Consider the following 13,522-nt stretch of genomic DNA (forward strand, 5'->3'; position numbering starts at 1 on the left):
AGTATATGTAGAATGTGGAGCATTCAGAAAACGTCGGAACGGACTTATTACACCAGAAATTAATAGGAATGGATTTTTTTTCCTTGCAATCGATGTGAAGTGTGCCGCACGCTACTCCCCTAGAAAAAGAAAGAAATTGATAACGGAAAGGACCATTCTACCATCAAAGACTTCAGAACTTGTCGGAGAAAAGGGGTTATATACTGCATCTAATGCCCCTGCCCGAAAAAATATATTGGACACACAAAAGACCATTGACAAAAAGGATCATATCTGTAATTTTACCAAAAACTTTGATGGACTCCCCCTATCCAAACACTACAAAGAAAAGCATGGGGCTCGCTCTCAGGTGCCGGACTGTGGGGCATCCAAACAGTAAAAGAAGATTGGGGAGATGCGAATTCATTAAAAAGATGTCACGGAAAGAAAGTCAATGGATTTTTCACCTGAACGTATTAAGTCCTAATGGCCTCCATAGTGAGGTTGAGCTGTTTGCGCTCCAATAACATTTTCAAACAATCGCATAAATCCCCAACATATGTGTACCTACTAACCGGTATGAGTGCGCGTACCAGCGATTAACGGGACTGCGTCTAGCACGAGTGACAATTTGGATCTGACCTTATGACTGTTCATACGCGTTAATCCCTTCTTTCAGTCCCAGGATTATCTGAACATACCGTGCAGTGAATACCTTGGCATACCGCCTAGCCACCTGTCGGGTCTGTGGCAGTCTTACAGATTACGGGCAGTAGCTTTTCCAGCTATACTAGCGCACTGCACAGAAGAAGCTCGATACATATGTCATATGTTACATGCTGCATTCATCTAGTCTCGTCATATAGATCATTATATGCGTGTATACTCCGTGTTCCTACAATAACGCCACTGGAAATCTACCTTTATGCTTTTTGCACAGACACATTTCGAAGCGAATGGAATCAGATCCTCTCAGCCGGTTCAATGATGGTCATGAAGCTGATAGTTAAACATGAAGAAAGCGAAATGGGTAACATTAAGGAGGAAACAAAGACTCTACAGTCCTCCCTAAATATGTATATATGTATATTAATATAAATGAATGTATAAAACATTGTGTGGATGGGGATTGTAGACCCAGGGGAGCCGCCACCACAGGGGTCTTACGTGCAGTCCTAGGTGATGGGATGCTGGAATATGCTTCAATCCGTTGAGCTTAAAGCAAATGTTTAAGGGGAAGGGAGGAAAACAATCCACATGTTCAGTCAGGAAGTTGGGAGAGTGACTTTGAGGGGAGATGATCTGGAGCCATGGATCGATGGATGGATGCATGGTCTTTGGAGTTTTGGAGATCAGTTGCCGGCTGGGCTGGATTCCCCTGCTAGGGTTGAGGGTTCTGTCCTCTGGATGAGATGGCTTCCTCTCCCCTCTTCCCTACTTTGTACTTGCCAAACTTCATAATCACTAGACTCTTCTTCACATTCTCCATACTGTGCCTTTTCACAAACTTTTCTATGCAGCAAGATGCATGACTGCATACTCTGCTTTGCTGTGCCAAAGTGCTGATCCACAAACTCAGCTCTGCTGTTCTGCATACGATGTAGCATATCAAGCTCCTCAGTTCCATGCCACTCCAGATGCTGGCCTGCACATCCAACTACACTACCAGTGTTTCCCGGTGTCCCTGGGTCCCCCTGCTTCCCCCCACGGCCGCTGCTGCCCCCAGCAACAATAAGAAGATTTTTCCTATTGGTTCATTTTGGTCACTGTGATAGACCCTATCACAGTGATCAAAATAAAAAAAATGTAAATAAACCCCAATTAATCACCCCCTTAGTTAGGCAAAAATAATAAAATAAAGAAAATGCATTTATTTCTATTTTCCCACTGGGGCTAGGGTTGGGCTAAAGTGAGTTGGGCTAAAGTTAGGGTTAGGGTTGGGGCAAAATTTAGGGTTAGGCTTGAGGCTAAAGTTAGGGTTAGGGTTGGGATTAGGGTTAGTGTTGAGGTTGGGATTAGAGTTAGGGTTGGGATTAGGGTTAGGGGTGGGATTAGAGTTAGGGGTGTGTTGGGATTAGGGTTGTGGCTAGGGTTGGGATTAGGGTTAGTTTTAGGGTTAGGGTTTTAATTAGGGTTGAGATTAGGGTTAGGTTTGTGGTTAGGGTTATGGTTGGGGTTGGGATTAGGGTTATGGTTAGGCTTGGGATTATTGTTAGGGGTGTGTTGGGGTTAGAGTTGGAGTTAGAATTGGGGGGTTTCCACTGTTTAGGTACAACAGGGGGTCTACAAACGTGACATGGCGCTACCATTGATTCCAGCCAATTTTGTGTTCAAAAAGTCAAATGGTGCTCCCTCTCTTCTGAGCTTTGCCATGTGCCTAAACAGTGGTTTACCGAACATATGGGGCATCAGCGTACTCAGGACAAATTGGACAATAAGTTTTGGGGTCCAATTTCTCCTGTTACCCTTGGGAAAATAAAAAAAAATGGGGGCTAAAAAGTCATTTTTGCGGAAAAAAAAGGATTTTTTATTTTCATGCTCTCCATTATAAACCTCTGTGAAGCACTTGGGCATTGAAAGTGCTCACCACACATCTAGATAAGTTCCTTAGGGGTCTAGTTTCTAAAATGGGGTCACTTGTGGGGGGTTTCTACTGTTTAGACACATCAGGGGCTCTCCAAACGAAACATGGCGTCCGATCTCAAATCCAGCCAATTCTGCATTGAAAAAGTCAAACGGCGCTCCTTCCCTTCCAAGCTCTGCTGTGCGCCCAAAGAGTGGTTTACCCCCACATATGGGATATCGGCGCATTCAGAAGAAATTGCACAACAAATTTTGTGGTTCATTTTCCCTTTTTGCACTTGTGAAAAAAAAAAAGGTTCTCAAGTACAATGTTTGTAAAAAAAAAAGTTAAATGTCCATTTTTTCCTTCCACATTGCTTCACTTCCTGTGAAGCATGTAAAGGGTTAATAAACTTCTTGAATGTAGTTTTGAGCACCTTGAGGGGTGCAGTTTTTAGAATGGTGTCACTTTTGGGTATTTTCAGCCATATAGACCCTTCAAACTAACTTCAAATGTTAGGTGGTCCCTAAAAAAAATGGTTTTGTAAATTTTGTTGCAAAAATGAGAAATCACTGGTCAACTTTTAACCCTTATAACTTCCTAACAAAAAAACAAAAATTCCAACATTTTCCAAAATTGTGCTGATGTAAATTAGACATGTGGGAAATGTTATTTAGTAAGTATCTTGTGTGACATATCTCTCTGATTTAAGGGCACAAAAACTAAAAGTTTGAAAATGGCAAAATTTAAAAAAAATTCACCATATTTCCGTTTTTTTCATAAATGAATCCAAGTAATATAGAAGAAATGTTACCACTAACATGAAGTACAATATGTCACGAAGAAACATTCTCAGAATCAGCAGGATCCATGGAAGCTCCAGAGTCATTACCTCATAAAGGGACAGTGGTCAGAATTGTAAAAATTGGCCCGGTCATTAAGCTGCAAATTGGCTCTGTCACTAAGGGGTTAACTGAGGTAAGTGAGGTCAACAGTTCTTTGGATGTTGTTGTGGGGTCTTTCAGGACCTCTTGGATGAGTAATCATTGTGCTCTTGGTGTAATTTTGGTCTGCCGGCAATTCCTAGGAAGGTTCTCCATTGTTACATGTTTTCTCTCATTTGTGAATAGTGGCTCTTACTGTGGTTCACTGGAGTCCCAAAGCTTAAGAAATGGCTTTATAAACTTCTCTACACTGATAGATCTCAATTAATTTTTTTCTCATTTGTTTCAGAATTTCTTTGGATCGTGGCATGAGGTCTAGCTTTTGAGGATCTTTTGGTCTACTTAAATTAGTCAGGCAGGTCCTTTTTAAGTGATTTCTTCATTGAGGACAGGTGTGGCAGTAATCAGGCCTGTGTGTGGCTAGGGAATGTGACCTCAGCTTCCCAAAGATGTGGTAAACTACAGTTAATTTATGTTTTTAAGGAAGGGGGGGTGCAATCACTTTTTCACACAGGGCCCTGGAGGTTTGGATTTCTTTTTATCTTAGTAATAAAGACCTTCATGTTTATGTATAAACTGCATTTTGTGATTCCTTCTGTTATCTTTGTCTAATCTTTACATTTGTTTGGTGATCGGTAACATTTCAGTGTGACAAACATGCAAAATAATAGGAAATCAGGAAGGGGCGAACACTTTTTCACAGCACTGTATATGGACACTGTGAGGTTAGAGGTTATTGTGGCGTTATTAGTTACTAGTTGTTGGTGAGATAATTGGGGTTGCAGGTATGTGACACGTATTGTCCGCACATGTATGGGTTGTTAGCCGCTCGTGTGTTTTGTTTGTCTCTGTTTGCCGTCCTTACATCATTACTTACATTGGGTGAATGAGGACAATTATGGTTTTCATGGAAACATTTTTATAAACACACAAAGAGCTGTATATATAGAGAAGAGCATCCTCACCGGTCACACCGCACAATGGCAGCGCACACAAACCTCCTCCTGGTCATCGCCCTCTGCGCGGCCACAGGTAAGACCCTGCACCTGTCCGACCCCCGCACTGCTGGTACTGCAATAATGGGGCTCAGCAGAGAGTATCACACATGGTCGGGTTAGATACAGTAGCTCAGCACACCGTATCACACAGGATAAGATTAGATACACAGCTCAGCACAAAGTATCACACATGATGGGATTAGATACAGCAGCTCAGCAGAGAATATCACACATGATGCGATTAGATACAGCAGCTCAGCAGAGATTATCACACATGATGGGATTAGATACAGCAGCTCAGCAGAGATTATCACACATGATGGGATTAGATACAGCAGCTCAGCAGAGAGTATCACACAGTATAAGATTAGATACACAGCTCAGCACAAAGTATCACACATGATGGGATTAATACAGCAGCTCAGCAGAGAGTCTCACACATGATGTATTAGATTCAGCAGCTCTGCACATATGATGGGATTAGATACACGGCTCAGCAGTCAGTATCACACAGGATAGGATTAGATACACGGCTCAGCAGACAGTATCACACAGGATAGGATTAGATACACGGCTCAGTAGTCAGTATCACACAGGAGAGGATTAGATACACGGCTCAGCAGTCAGTATCACACAGGATAGGATTAGATACATGGCTCAGCAGTCAGTATCACACAGGATAGGATTAGATACACAGCTCAGCAGACAGTATCACACAGGATAGGATTAGATACACGGCTCAGCAGTCAGTATCACACAGGATAGGATTAGATACACGGCTCAGCAGTCAGTATCACACAGGAGAGGATTAGATACACGGCTCAGCAGTCAGTATCACACAGGAGAGGATTAGATACACAGCTCAGCAGTCAGTATCACACAGGAGAGGATTAGATACACAGCTCAGCAGTCAGTATCACACAGGATAGGATTAGATACACAGCTCAGCAGTCAGTATCACACAGGATAGGATTAGATACACAGCTCAGCAGTAAGTATCACACTACACTGTGTGCAGAATTATTAGGCAAGTTGTATTTTAGAGGATTATTTTTATTATTGATCAACAACTATGTTCTCAATCAACCCAAAAGACTCATAAATACCAGAGCTTAATATTTTTGGAAGTTGGAGTGTTTTTTTTTATTTTTTATTTGGTATCTTAGGAGGATATCTGTTTGTGCAGGTAATTATTACTGTGCAGAATTATTAGGCAACTTAATAAAAACCAAATATGTTCCCATCTCACTTGTTTATTTTCACCAGGTAAACCAATATAACTGCACAAAATTTAGAAATAAACATTTCTGACATGCAAAAACAATACCCCAAGAAATGAGTGACCAATATAGCCCCCTTTCTTTATGATGACACTCGGCAGCCTCCATCCATAGATTCTGTCAGTTGCTTGATCTGTTTACGATGAACATTGCGTGCAGCAGCCACCACAGCCCCCAGACACTGCTCCGAGAGGTGGACTGTTTTCCCTCCCTGTAGATCTCACATTTTATGAGGGACCACAGGTTCTCTATGGGGTTCAGATCAGGTGAACAAGGGGCCATGTCATTATTTTTCCTTCTTTGAGAGCTTTACTGGCCAGCCACGCTGCGGAGTAGTTGGAGGCTGTGATGGAGCATTGTCCTGCATGGAAATCATGTTTTTCTTGAACGATACCGACTTCTTCTGTAGAAGTTGTCTTCCAGAAACTGGCAGTAGGTCTGGGAGTTGAGCTTCACTCCATCCTCAACCCGATAAGGTCCCACAAGTTCATCTTTGATGATCCCAGCCCATACCAGTCCCCCACCACCACCTTGCTGGCGTCTGAGTCGGAGTGGAGCTCTCTGCCCTTTACTGATCCAGCCTCTGGCCCGTCCATCTGGCCCATCAAGAGTCACCCTCATTTCATCAGTCCAGAAAACCTTTGAAGAGTCTGTCTTAAGATATTTCTTGGCCCAGTCTTGACGTTTTATCTTATGTTCCTTGTTCACAGGTGGTCGTTTTTCAGCCTTCCTTACCTTGGCCATGTCCCTGAGTATCGCACACCTTGTGCTTTTTGTTACTCCAGTAACGTTGCAGCTCTGAAATATGGCAAAACTGGTGGCAAATGGCATCTTGGCAGCTTCACGCTTGATTTTCCTCAATTCATGGGCAGTTATTTTGTGCCTTTTTTGCCCAACCCGCTTCTTGTGACCCTGTTGGCTATTTGCCATGAAACGCTCGATTGTTCGGTGATCACGCTTCAAAAGTTTGGCAATTTCAGGACTGCTGCATCCCTCTGCAAGACATCTCACAATTGTGGACTTTTCAGAGCCGTCAAATCTCTTTTCTGACCCATTTTGCCAAAGGAAAGGAAGTTCCCTAATAATTAAGCACACCTTATATAGGGTTCTGATGTCATTAGACAACACCCCTCCTCATTACAGAGATGCACATCACCTGACTTACTGAACTGGTAGTTGGCTCTCAAGCCTGAACAGCTTGGGGTAGGACGACATGTATAAAAAGTATCATGTGACCAAAATACAACTTGCCGAATAATTCTGCACACAGTGTATATAGGATTAGCTACACGGCTCAGCAGACCGTATCACACATGAGATGATTAGATACACGGCCCAGCAGACTATTACACAGGATAGTATTAGCTTCAGCAGTTCAGCAAAGTATCACATATGACGGTAAAGGTACCTTCACACTAAACGATATCGCTAGCGATCCGTGACGTTGCAGCGTCCTCGCTAGCGATATCGTTGAGTTTGACAGGCAGCAGCGATCAGGATCCTGCTGTGATATCGCTGGTCGTTGAACAAAGTTCAGAACTTTATTTGGTCGTCCGATCGCCGTGTATCGTTGTGTTTGACACCAAAAGCAACGATGCCAGCGATGTTTTACTCTGGTAACCAGGGTAAACATCGGGTTACTAAGCGCAGGGCTGCGCTTAGTAACCCGATGCTTACCCTGGTTACCAGTGTAAAATGTAAAAAAAACAAACACTACATACTCACCTTCGCGTCCCCCGGTGTCCGCTTCCCACACTGACTGAGCGCCGTAAAGTGAAAGTGAAAGTACAGCACAGCGGTGACGTCACCGCTCTGTTGTTAGGGCTGGCGCTCAGTCAGTGCAGGAAGCGGACGCCGGGGGACACGAATGTGAGTATGTAGTGTTTTTTTTTTTTTACATTTTACGCTGGTAACCAGGGTAAACATCGGGTTACTAAGCGCGGCCCTGCGCTTAGTAACCCGATGTTTACCCTGGTTACCCGGGGACCTCGGCATCGTTGGCATACTAGAGTTGGATTTCCAGGAAAGCCCCGATACTAGATATCTTTACGTGAGCACACATAAATGCCGAGAGCGAGCTGCTAGGCGAGGCCGATCCTCCATGTCTACACTAGGATGGGATATACGTCCGGTCGCCCACTGTAATGTTTCTCTTCTGCCCGCAGCTTACTCTCTGAAATGCTACGTCTGTACCTCAGCAAGTTCCAACTCCAATTGTCAGACTGCGGCAAACTGCACTAATGGAGAAACGTATTGTCAGACGATAGTGGCGTCAGTCGGAATCGGTGAGCTCAGCATTTTGGTTTTATGGTCGTAGTCCTGTACAGTCAGCTCCAGCCGAGCACCGGTCTACACGGACTGTGCATATGTCATCATTTTATATAGCCTAGTTATAACATGTTATAGCAGAAACGTCTACAGTCACTCTGCTCTTACAGTAAGTAATCCATAGTCTCACTGCTCTTACAGTAAAGAATCCATAGTCTCACTGCTCTTACAGTAAAGAATCCATCGTCTGACTGCTCTTACAGTAAAGAATCCAGAGTCTCACTGCTCCTACTGTAAAGAATCCATAGCCTCTCTGATCTTCCAGTAAAAAATACATTGTCTCACTGCTCTTACAGTAAAGAATCCATAGCCTCTCTGCTCATACAGTAAAGAATCCATCGTCTCACTGCTCTTACAGTAAAGAATCCATAGTCTCACTGCTCCTACTGTAAAGAATCCATAGCCTCTCTGATCTTCCAGTAAAAATACATTGTCTCACTGCTCTTACAGTAAAGAATCCATAGTCTCTCTGCTCTCACTGTAAAGAATCCATAGTCTCTCTGCTCTTACAGTAAAGAATTCATAGTCTCACTGCTCTTACAGTAAAGAATCCATAGTCTCACTGCTCCTACTGTAAAGAATCCATAGCCTCTCTGATCTTCCAGTAAAAATACATTGTCTCACTGCTCTTACAGTATATAATCCATAGTCTCTCTGCTCTTACTGTAAAGAATCCATAGTCTCTCTGCTCTTACTGTAAAGAATCCATAGTCTCTCTGCTCTTACAGTAAAGAATTCATAGTCTCACTGCTCTTACAGTAAAGAATCCATAGTCTCACTGCTCTTACAGTAAATAATCCATAGTCTCACTAATCTTACAGTAAGGAATCCATAGTCTCACTGCTCTTACAGTAATAATAATAATAATAATAATTTTTATTTATATAGCGCCAACATATTCCGCAGCGCTTTACAACTTATAGAGGGGACTTGTACAGACAATAGACATTACAGCATAACAGAAATCACAGTTCAAAATAGATACCAGGAGGAATGAGGGCCCTGCTGCTCGCAAGCTTACAAACTATGAGGAAAAGGGGAGACACGAGAGGTGGATGGTAACAATTGCTTTAGTTATTTGGACCAGCCATAGTGTAAGGCTCGGGTGTTCATGTAAAGCTGCATGAACCAGTTAACAGCCTAAGTATGTAGCAGTACAGACACAGAGTGCTATTAACTGCATAAAGTGTGTGAGAACATGATGCAAGGAACCTGATACAGTAAAGAATCCATAGTCTCACTGCTCTTGCTGTAAAGAATCCATAGTCTCACTGTTCTTACAGTAAAGAATCTATAGTCTCACTGTTCATACAGTTAAGAATTCATAGTCTCACTGCTCTTACAGTAAAGAATCCATAGTCTCACTGCTCTTACTGTAAAGAATCCATAGTCTTGCTGATCTTACAGTAAAGAACCCATAGTCTCACTGCTCTTACAGTAAAGAATCCAGTCTCACTGCTCTTACAGTAAAGAATCCATAGTCTCTCTGCTCATACAGTAAAGAATCCATAGTCTCACTGCTCTTACAGTAAAGAATCCACAGTCTCACTGCTCATACAGTAAAGAATCCATAGTCCCACTGCTCATACAGTAAATAATCCATAGTCTCTCTGCTCATACAGTAAAGAATCCATAGTCTTACTGCTCTTACAGTAAAGAACCCATAGTCTCGCTGCTCTTACAGTAAAGAATCCACAGTCTCACTGCTCTTACAGTAAAGAATCCATAGTCTCTCTGCTCATACAGTAAGGAATCCATAGTCTCATTGCTCTTACAGTAAATAATCCATAGTCTCATTGCTCTTACAGTATATAATCCATAGTCTCACTGCTCTTACTGTAAAGAATCCATAGTCTCACTGCTCTTACTGTAAAGAATCCATAGTCTCATTGCTCTTACAGTATATAATCCATAGGCTCACTGCTCTTACAGTAAAGAATCCATAGTCTTACTGCTCTTACAGTAAAGAATCCATAGTCTCACTGCTCTTACAGTAAATAATCCATAGTCTCACTGCTCTTACAGTAAAGAATCCATAGTCTCACTGCTCTTACAGTAAAGAATCCATAGTCTCATTGCTCTTACAGTAAAGAACCCATAGTCTCACTGCTCTTACAGTATATAATCCATAGTCTCACTGCTCTTACAGTATATAATCCATAGTCTCACTGCTCTTACAGTATATAATCCATAGGCTCACTGCTCTTACAGTAAAGAATCCATAAGTCTCACTGCTCTTACAGTAAAGAATCCATAGTCTCTCTGCTCATACAGTAAAGAATCCATAGTCTTACTGCTCTTACAGTAAAGAATCCATAGTCTCACTGCTCATACAGTAAAGAATCCATAGTCTCTCTGCTCTTACAGTAAAGAATCTATAGTCTCTCTGCTCTTACAGTAAAGAATCCATAGTCTCACTGCTCTTACAGTAAAGAATCCATAGTCTCTCTGCTCATACAGTAAAGAATCCATAGTCTCACTGCTCTTACAGTAAATAATCCATAGTCTCACTGCTCTTACAGTAAAGAATCCATAGTCTCTCTGCTCATACAGTAAAGAATTCATAGTCTCACTGCTCTTACAGTAAAGAATCCATAGTCTCACTGCTCTTACTGTAAAGAATCCATAGTCTTGCTGATCTTACAGTAAAGAACCCATAATCTCACTGCTCTTACAGTAAAGAATCCAGTCTCACTGCTCTTACAGTAAAGAATCCATAATCTCTCTGCTCATACAGTAAAGAATCCATAGTCTCACTGCTCTTACAGTAAAGAATCCACAGTCTCACTGCTCATACAGTAAAGAATCCATAGTCTCACTGCTCATACAGTAAATAATCCATAGTCTCTCTGCTCATACAGTAAAGAATCCATAGTCTTACTGCTCTTACAGTAAAGAACCCATAGTCTCGCTGCTCTTACAGTAAAGAATCCACAGTCTCACTGCTCTTACAGTAAAGAATCCATAGTCTCACTGCTCTTACAGTAAAGAATCCATAGTCTCACTGTTCTTACTGTAAAGAATCCATAGCCTCACTGCTCTTACAGTAAGAAATCCATAGTCTCACTGTTCTTACAGTAAAGAATCCATAGTCTCTCTACTCATACAGTAAAGAATCCATAGTCTCACTGCTCTTACAGTAAAGAATCCACAGTCTCACTGCTCTTACAGTAAAGAATCCATAGTCTCACTGCTCTTACTGTAAAGAATCCATAGTCTCACTGTTCTTACTGTAAAGAATCCATAGCCTCACTGCTCTTACAGTAAGGAATCCATAGTCTCATTGCTCTTACAGTAAATAATCCATAGTCTCATTGCTCTTACAGTATATAATCCATAGTCTCACTGCTCTTACAGTAAAGAATCCATAGTCTCACTGCTCTTACAGTAAAGAATCGATAGTCTCATTGCTGTTACAGTATATAATCCATAGGCTCACTGCTCTTACAGTAAAGAATCCATAGTCTTACTGCTCTTACAGTAAAGAATCCATAGTCTCACTGCTCTTACAGTAAATAATCCATAGTCTCACTGCTCTTACAGTAAAGAATCCAGTCTCACTGCTCTTACAGTAAAGAATCCATAGTCTCATTGCTCTTACAGTAAAGAACCCATAGTCTCACTGCTCTTACAGTATATAATCCATAGTCTCACTGCTCTTACAGTATATAATCCATAGTCTCACTGCTCTTACAGTAAAGAATCCATAGTCTCACTGCTCTTACAGTATATAATCCATAGTCTCACTGCTCTTACAGTATATAATCCATAGTCTCTCTGCTCTTACAGTAAAGAATCTATAGTCTCTCTGCTCTTACAGTAAAGAATCCATAGTCTCACTGTTCTTACAGCAAAGAATCCATAGTCTCTCTGCTCTTACAGTAAAGAATCTATAGTCTCTCTGCTCTTACAGTAAAGAATCCATAGTCTCACTGTTCTTACAGCAAAGAATCCATAGTCTCACTGTTCTTACAGTAAAGAATCCATAGTCTCACTGCTTATACAGTAAGGAATCCGTAGTATTACTGCTCCTACACTAGATAATCAGTAGAGTCCCTGTTCATACAATGAGTAATCCATAGTGTCTTTGCTTGTATAGTACAAAATCTATAGTGTCACTGCTCGAACAGTAAAGAATCCATAGTCACATTGCTGATATCACAAAGAATCTCATGTGTGATGATGATACAACCTTTCTTCTAGAGGCAGAGGTTGCCCCCTCGTCCTCCTTGTACACAGGGGCCCGGTACTGTACACAGCATTCTGCCCAGTGACTTGTAAACTACATTCTTGTCGTGAGCAGCTTTTAACCCTTCCAATCCCGGTCAATTCATCAAATCTGCTTTTTTCCGCTGTAGGTGCGATCTCGGCCACTTCCATCTCTAAGTCATGTGCATTGACCTGCACTGCGAGCAGCACCGGTATTTCCTTGGCTTCTGGTTCCACCTCCTGCTGCACAACCGACCTGTGTAACGTCAGCGGCGGCACCAGCATCAAGGCCAGCTCTGCCGCCATCATCCTGGCGCTGGGATCCCTCCTGACAATCCTGAGGAGCTCAGTCCTGTAACCGCAGAACACAGAAATAAAGAGATCAGAACTTCACGGACATACATTTCATTTTTCTTCCCATTTCTAAGATCTCCGCTTCCATTCAATGAATGAAAAGAATCTTGTTCACATCTGTAGAGTATACGTCTTGATTGACCTTATACTTTTCACAGCTGAGGGATTGCTAAAATCGTATCCAGTCAAGACAATCCTCTGATACAGTCTGATACATTGTAACAAAATATTATGAGCAGAGATCTGTCATAATGTGTTTACCCCACGGAGGATATCACTGTGACAAACCCTCAGCTGTGCGAGCAGGATGCGGTTAGGTTCTCCAGCCTCTGTGTCAGGTATATTATAAGTCTAATTGGCTTCCATGTACAAACCATATAGTAACCAAAATTATGGGCATCAAGTACCTTGGGCTGCGTGTGCCCGGGGCAAGGCAAAGATTGTGTGCCCCATGGACAACTAGAGCTCCCTGAGCCCTTCCTCTAGTCCAGTATTGAGCCTCTTATCCCCTATCAAACGTATTAGGAAAACAATAATGTAAGTAACGTTTGCCTTTGACCCTCTAATTTCTGCTTTTGCCAAAATCCAACATGAAATTAATTAAAGGTATACACATTGATACTGACTTTATCTTATTATTACATTTTTGTCTTTTTTTATGTAAAACTACATTGTTACCATTTCCCAAACTTCAGCCATAACCAACCTTTCCCTCACGCTAGAGCTAACTGTATCACTAAATGTAGCTCTCACCATAGCACTAATTCTATCCCTCACCCGAGCCTTAGCTCTAACCCTATTCCTCACCTTAGCACTAACTATTCCTGACTGTAGCCCTTACCCTAAACCTAGCGCTAACCCTACCCC

General features: G+C 42.0%; 1 protein-coding gene across 1 annotated transcript; it reads left to right on the forward strand.

The window, feature by feature from the left end:
• Window positions 1-4,394: 4,394 nt before the first annotated feature.
• Window positions 4,395-13,274, forward strand: LOC143783111 (lymphocyte antigen 6E-like). The gene is made up of 3 exons (XM_077271379.1): window positions 4,395-4,518; window positions 7,930-8,049; window positions 12,451-13,274. Exons 1-3 carry the CDS (start codon window positions 4,467-4,469, stop codon window positions 12,657-12,659), a joined length of 381 nt encoding a protein of 126 aa, XP_077127494.1. The 5' UTR covers window positions 4,395-4,466; the 3' UTR covers window positions 12,660-13,274.
• The last annotated feature ends 248 nt before the right edge of the window (window positions 13,275-13,522 follow it).

The sequence above is a fragment of the Ranitomeya variabilis genome, chromosome 6 (genome assembly GCF_051348905.1).
Source record: "Ranitomeya variabilis isolate aRanVar5 chromosome 6, aRanVar5.hap1, whole genome shotgun sequence".
NCBI classification, from domain to species: Eukaryota; Metazoa; Chordata; class Amphibia; order Anura; family Dendrobatidae; genus Ranitomeya; species Ranitomeya variabilis.

Excerpts from the sequence above, each read along its gene's own strand:
- LOC143783111 (XM_077271379.1), top strand. The coding sequence starts at position 4,467 with ATGGCAGCGCACACAAACCTCCTCCTGGTCATCGCCCTCTGCGCGGCC. Across the intron at positions 4,519-7,929 it reads CGCCCTCTGCGCGGCCACAG|CTTACTCTCTGAAATGCTAC; the intron begins GTAAGACCCTGC and ends TTCTGCCCGCAG. Across the intron at positions 8,050-12,450 it reads AGTGGCGTCAGTCGGAATCG|GTGCGATCTCGGCCACTTCC; the intron begins GTGAGCTCAGCA and ends TTTCCGCTGTAG.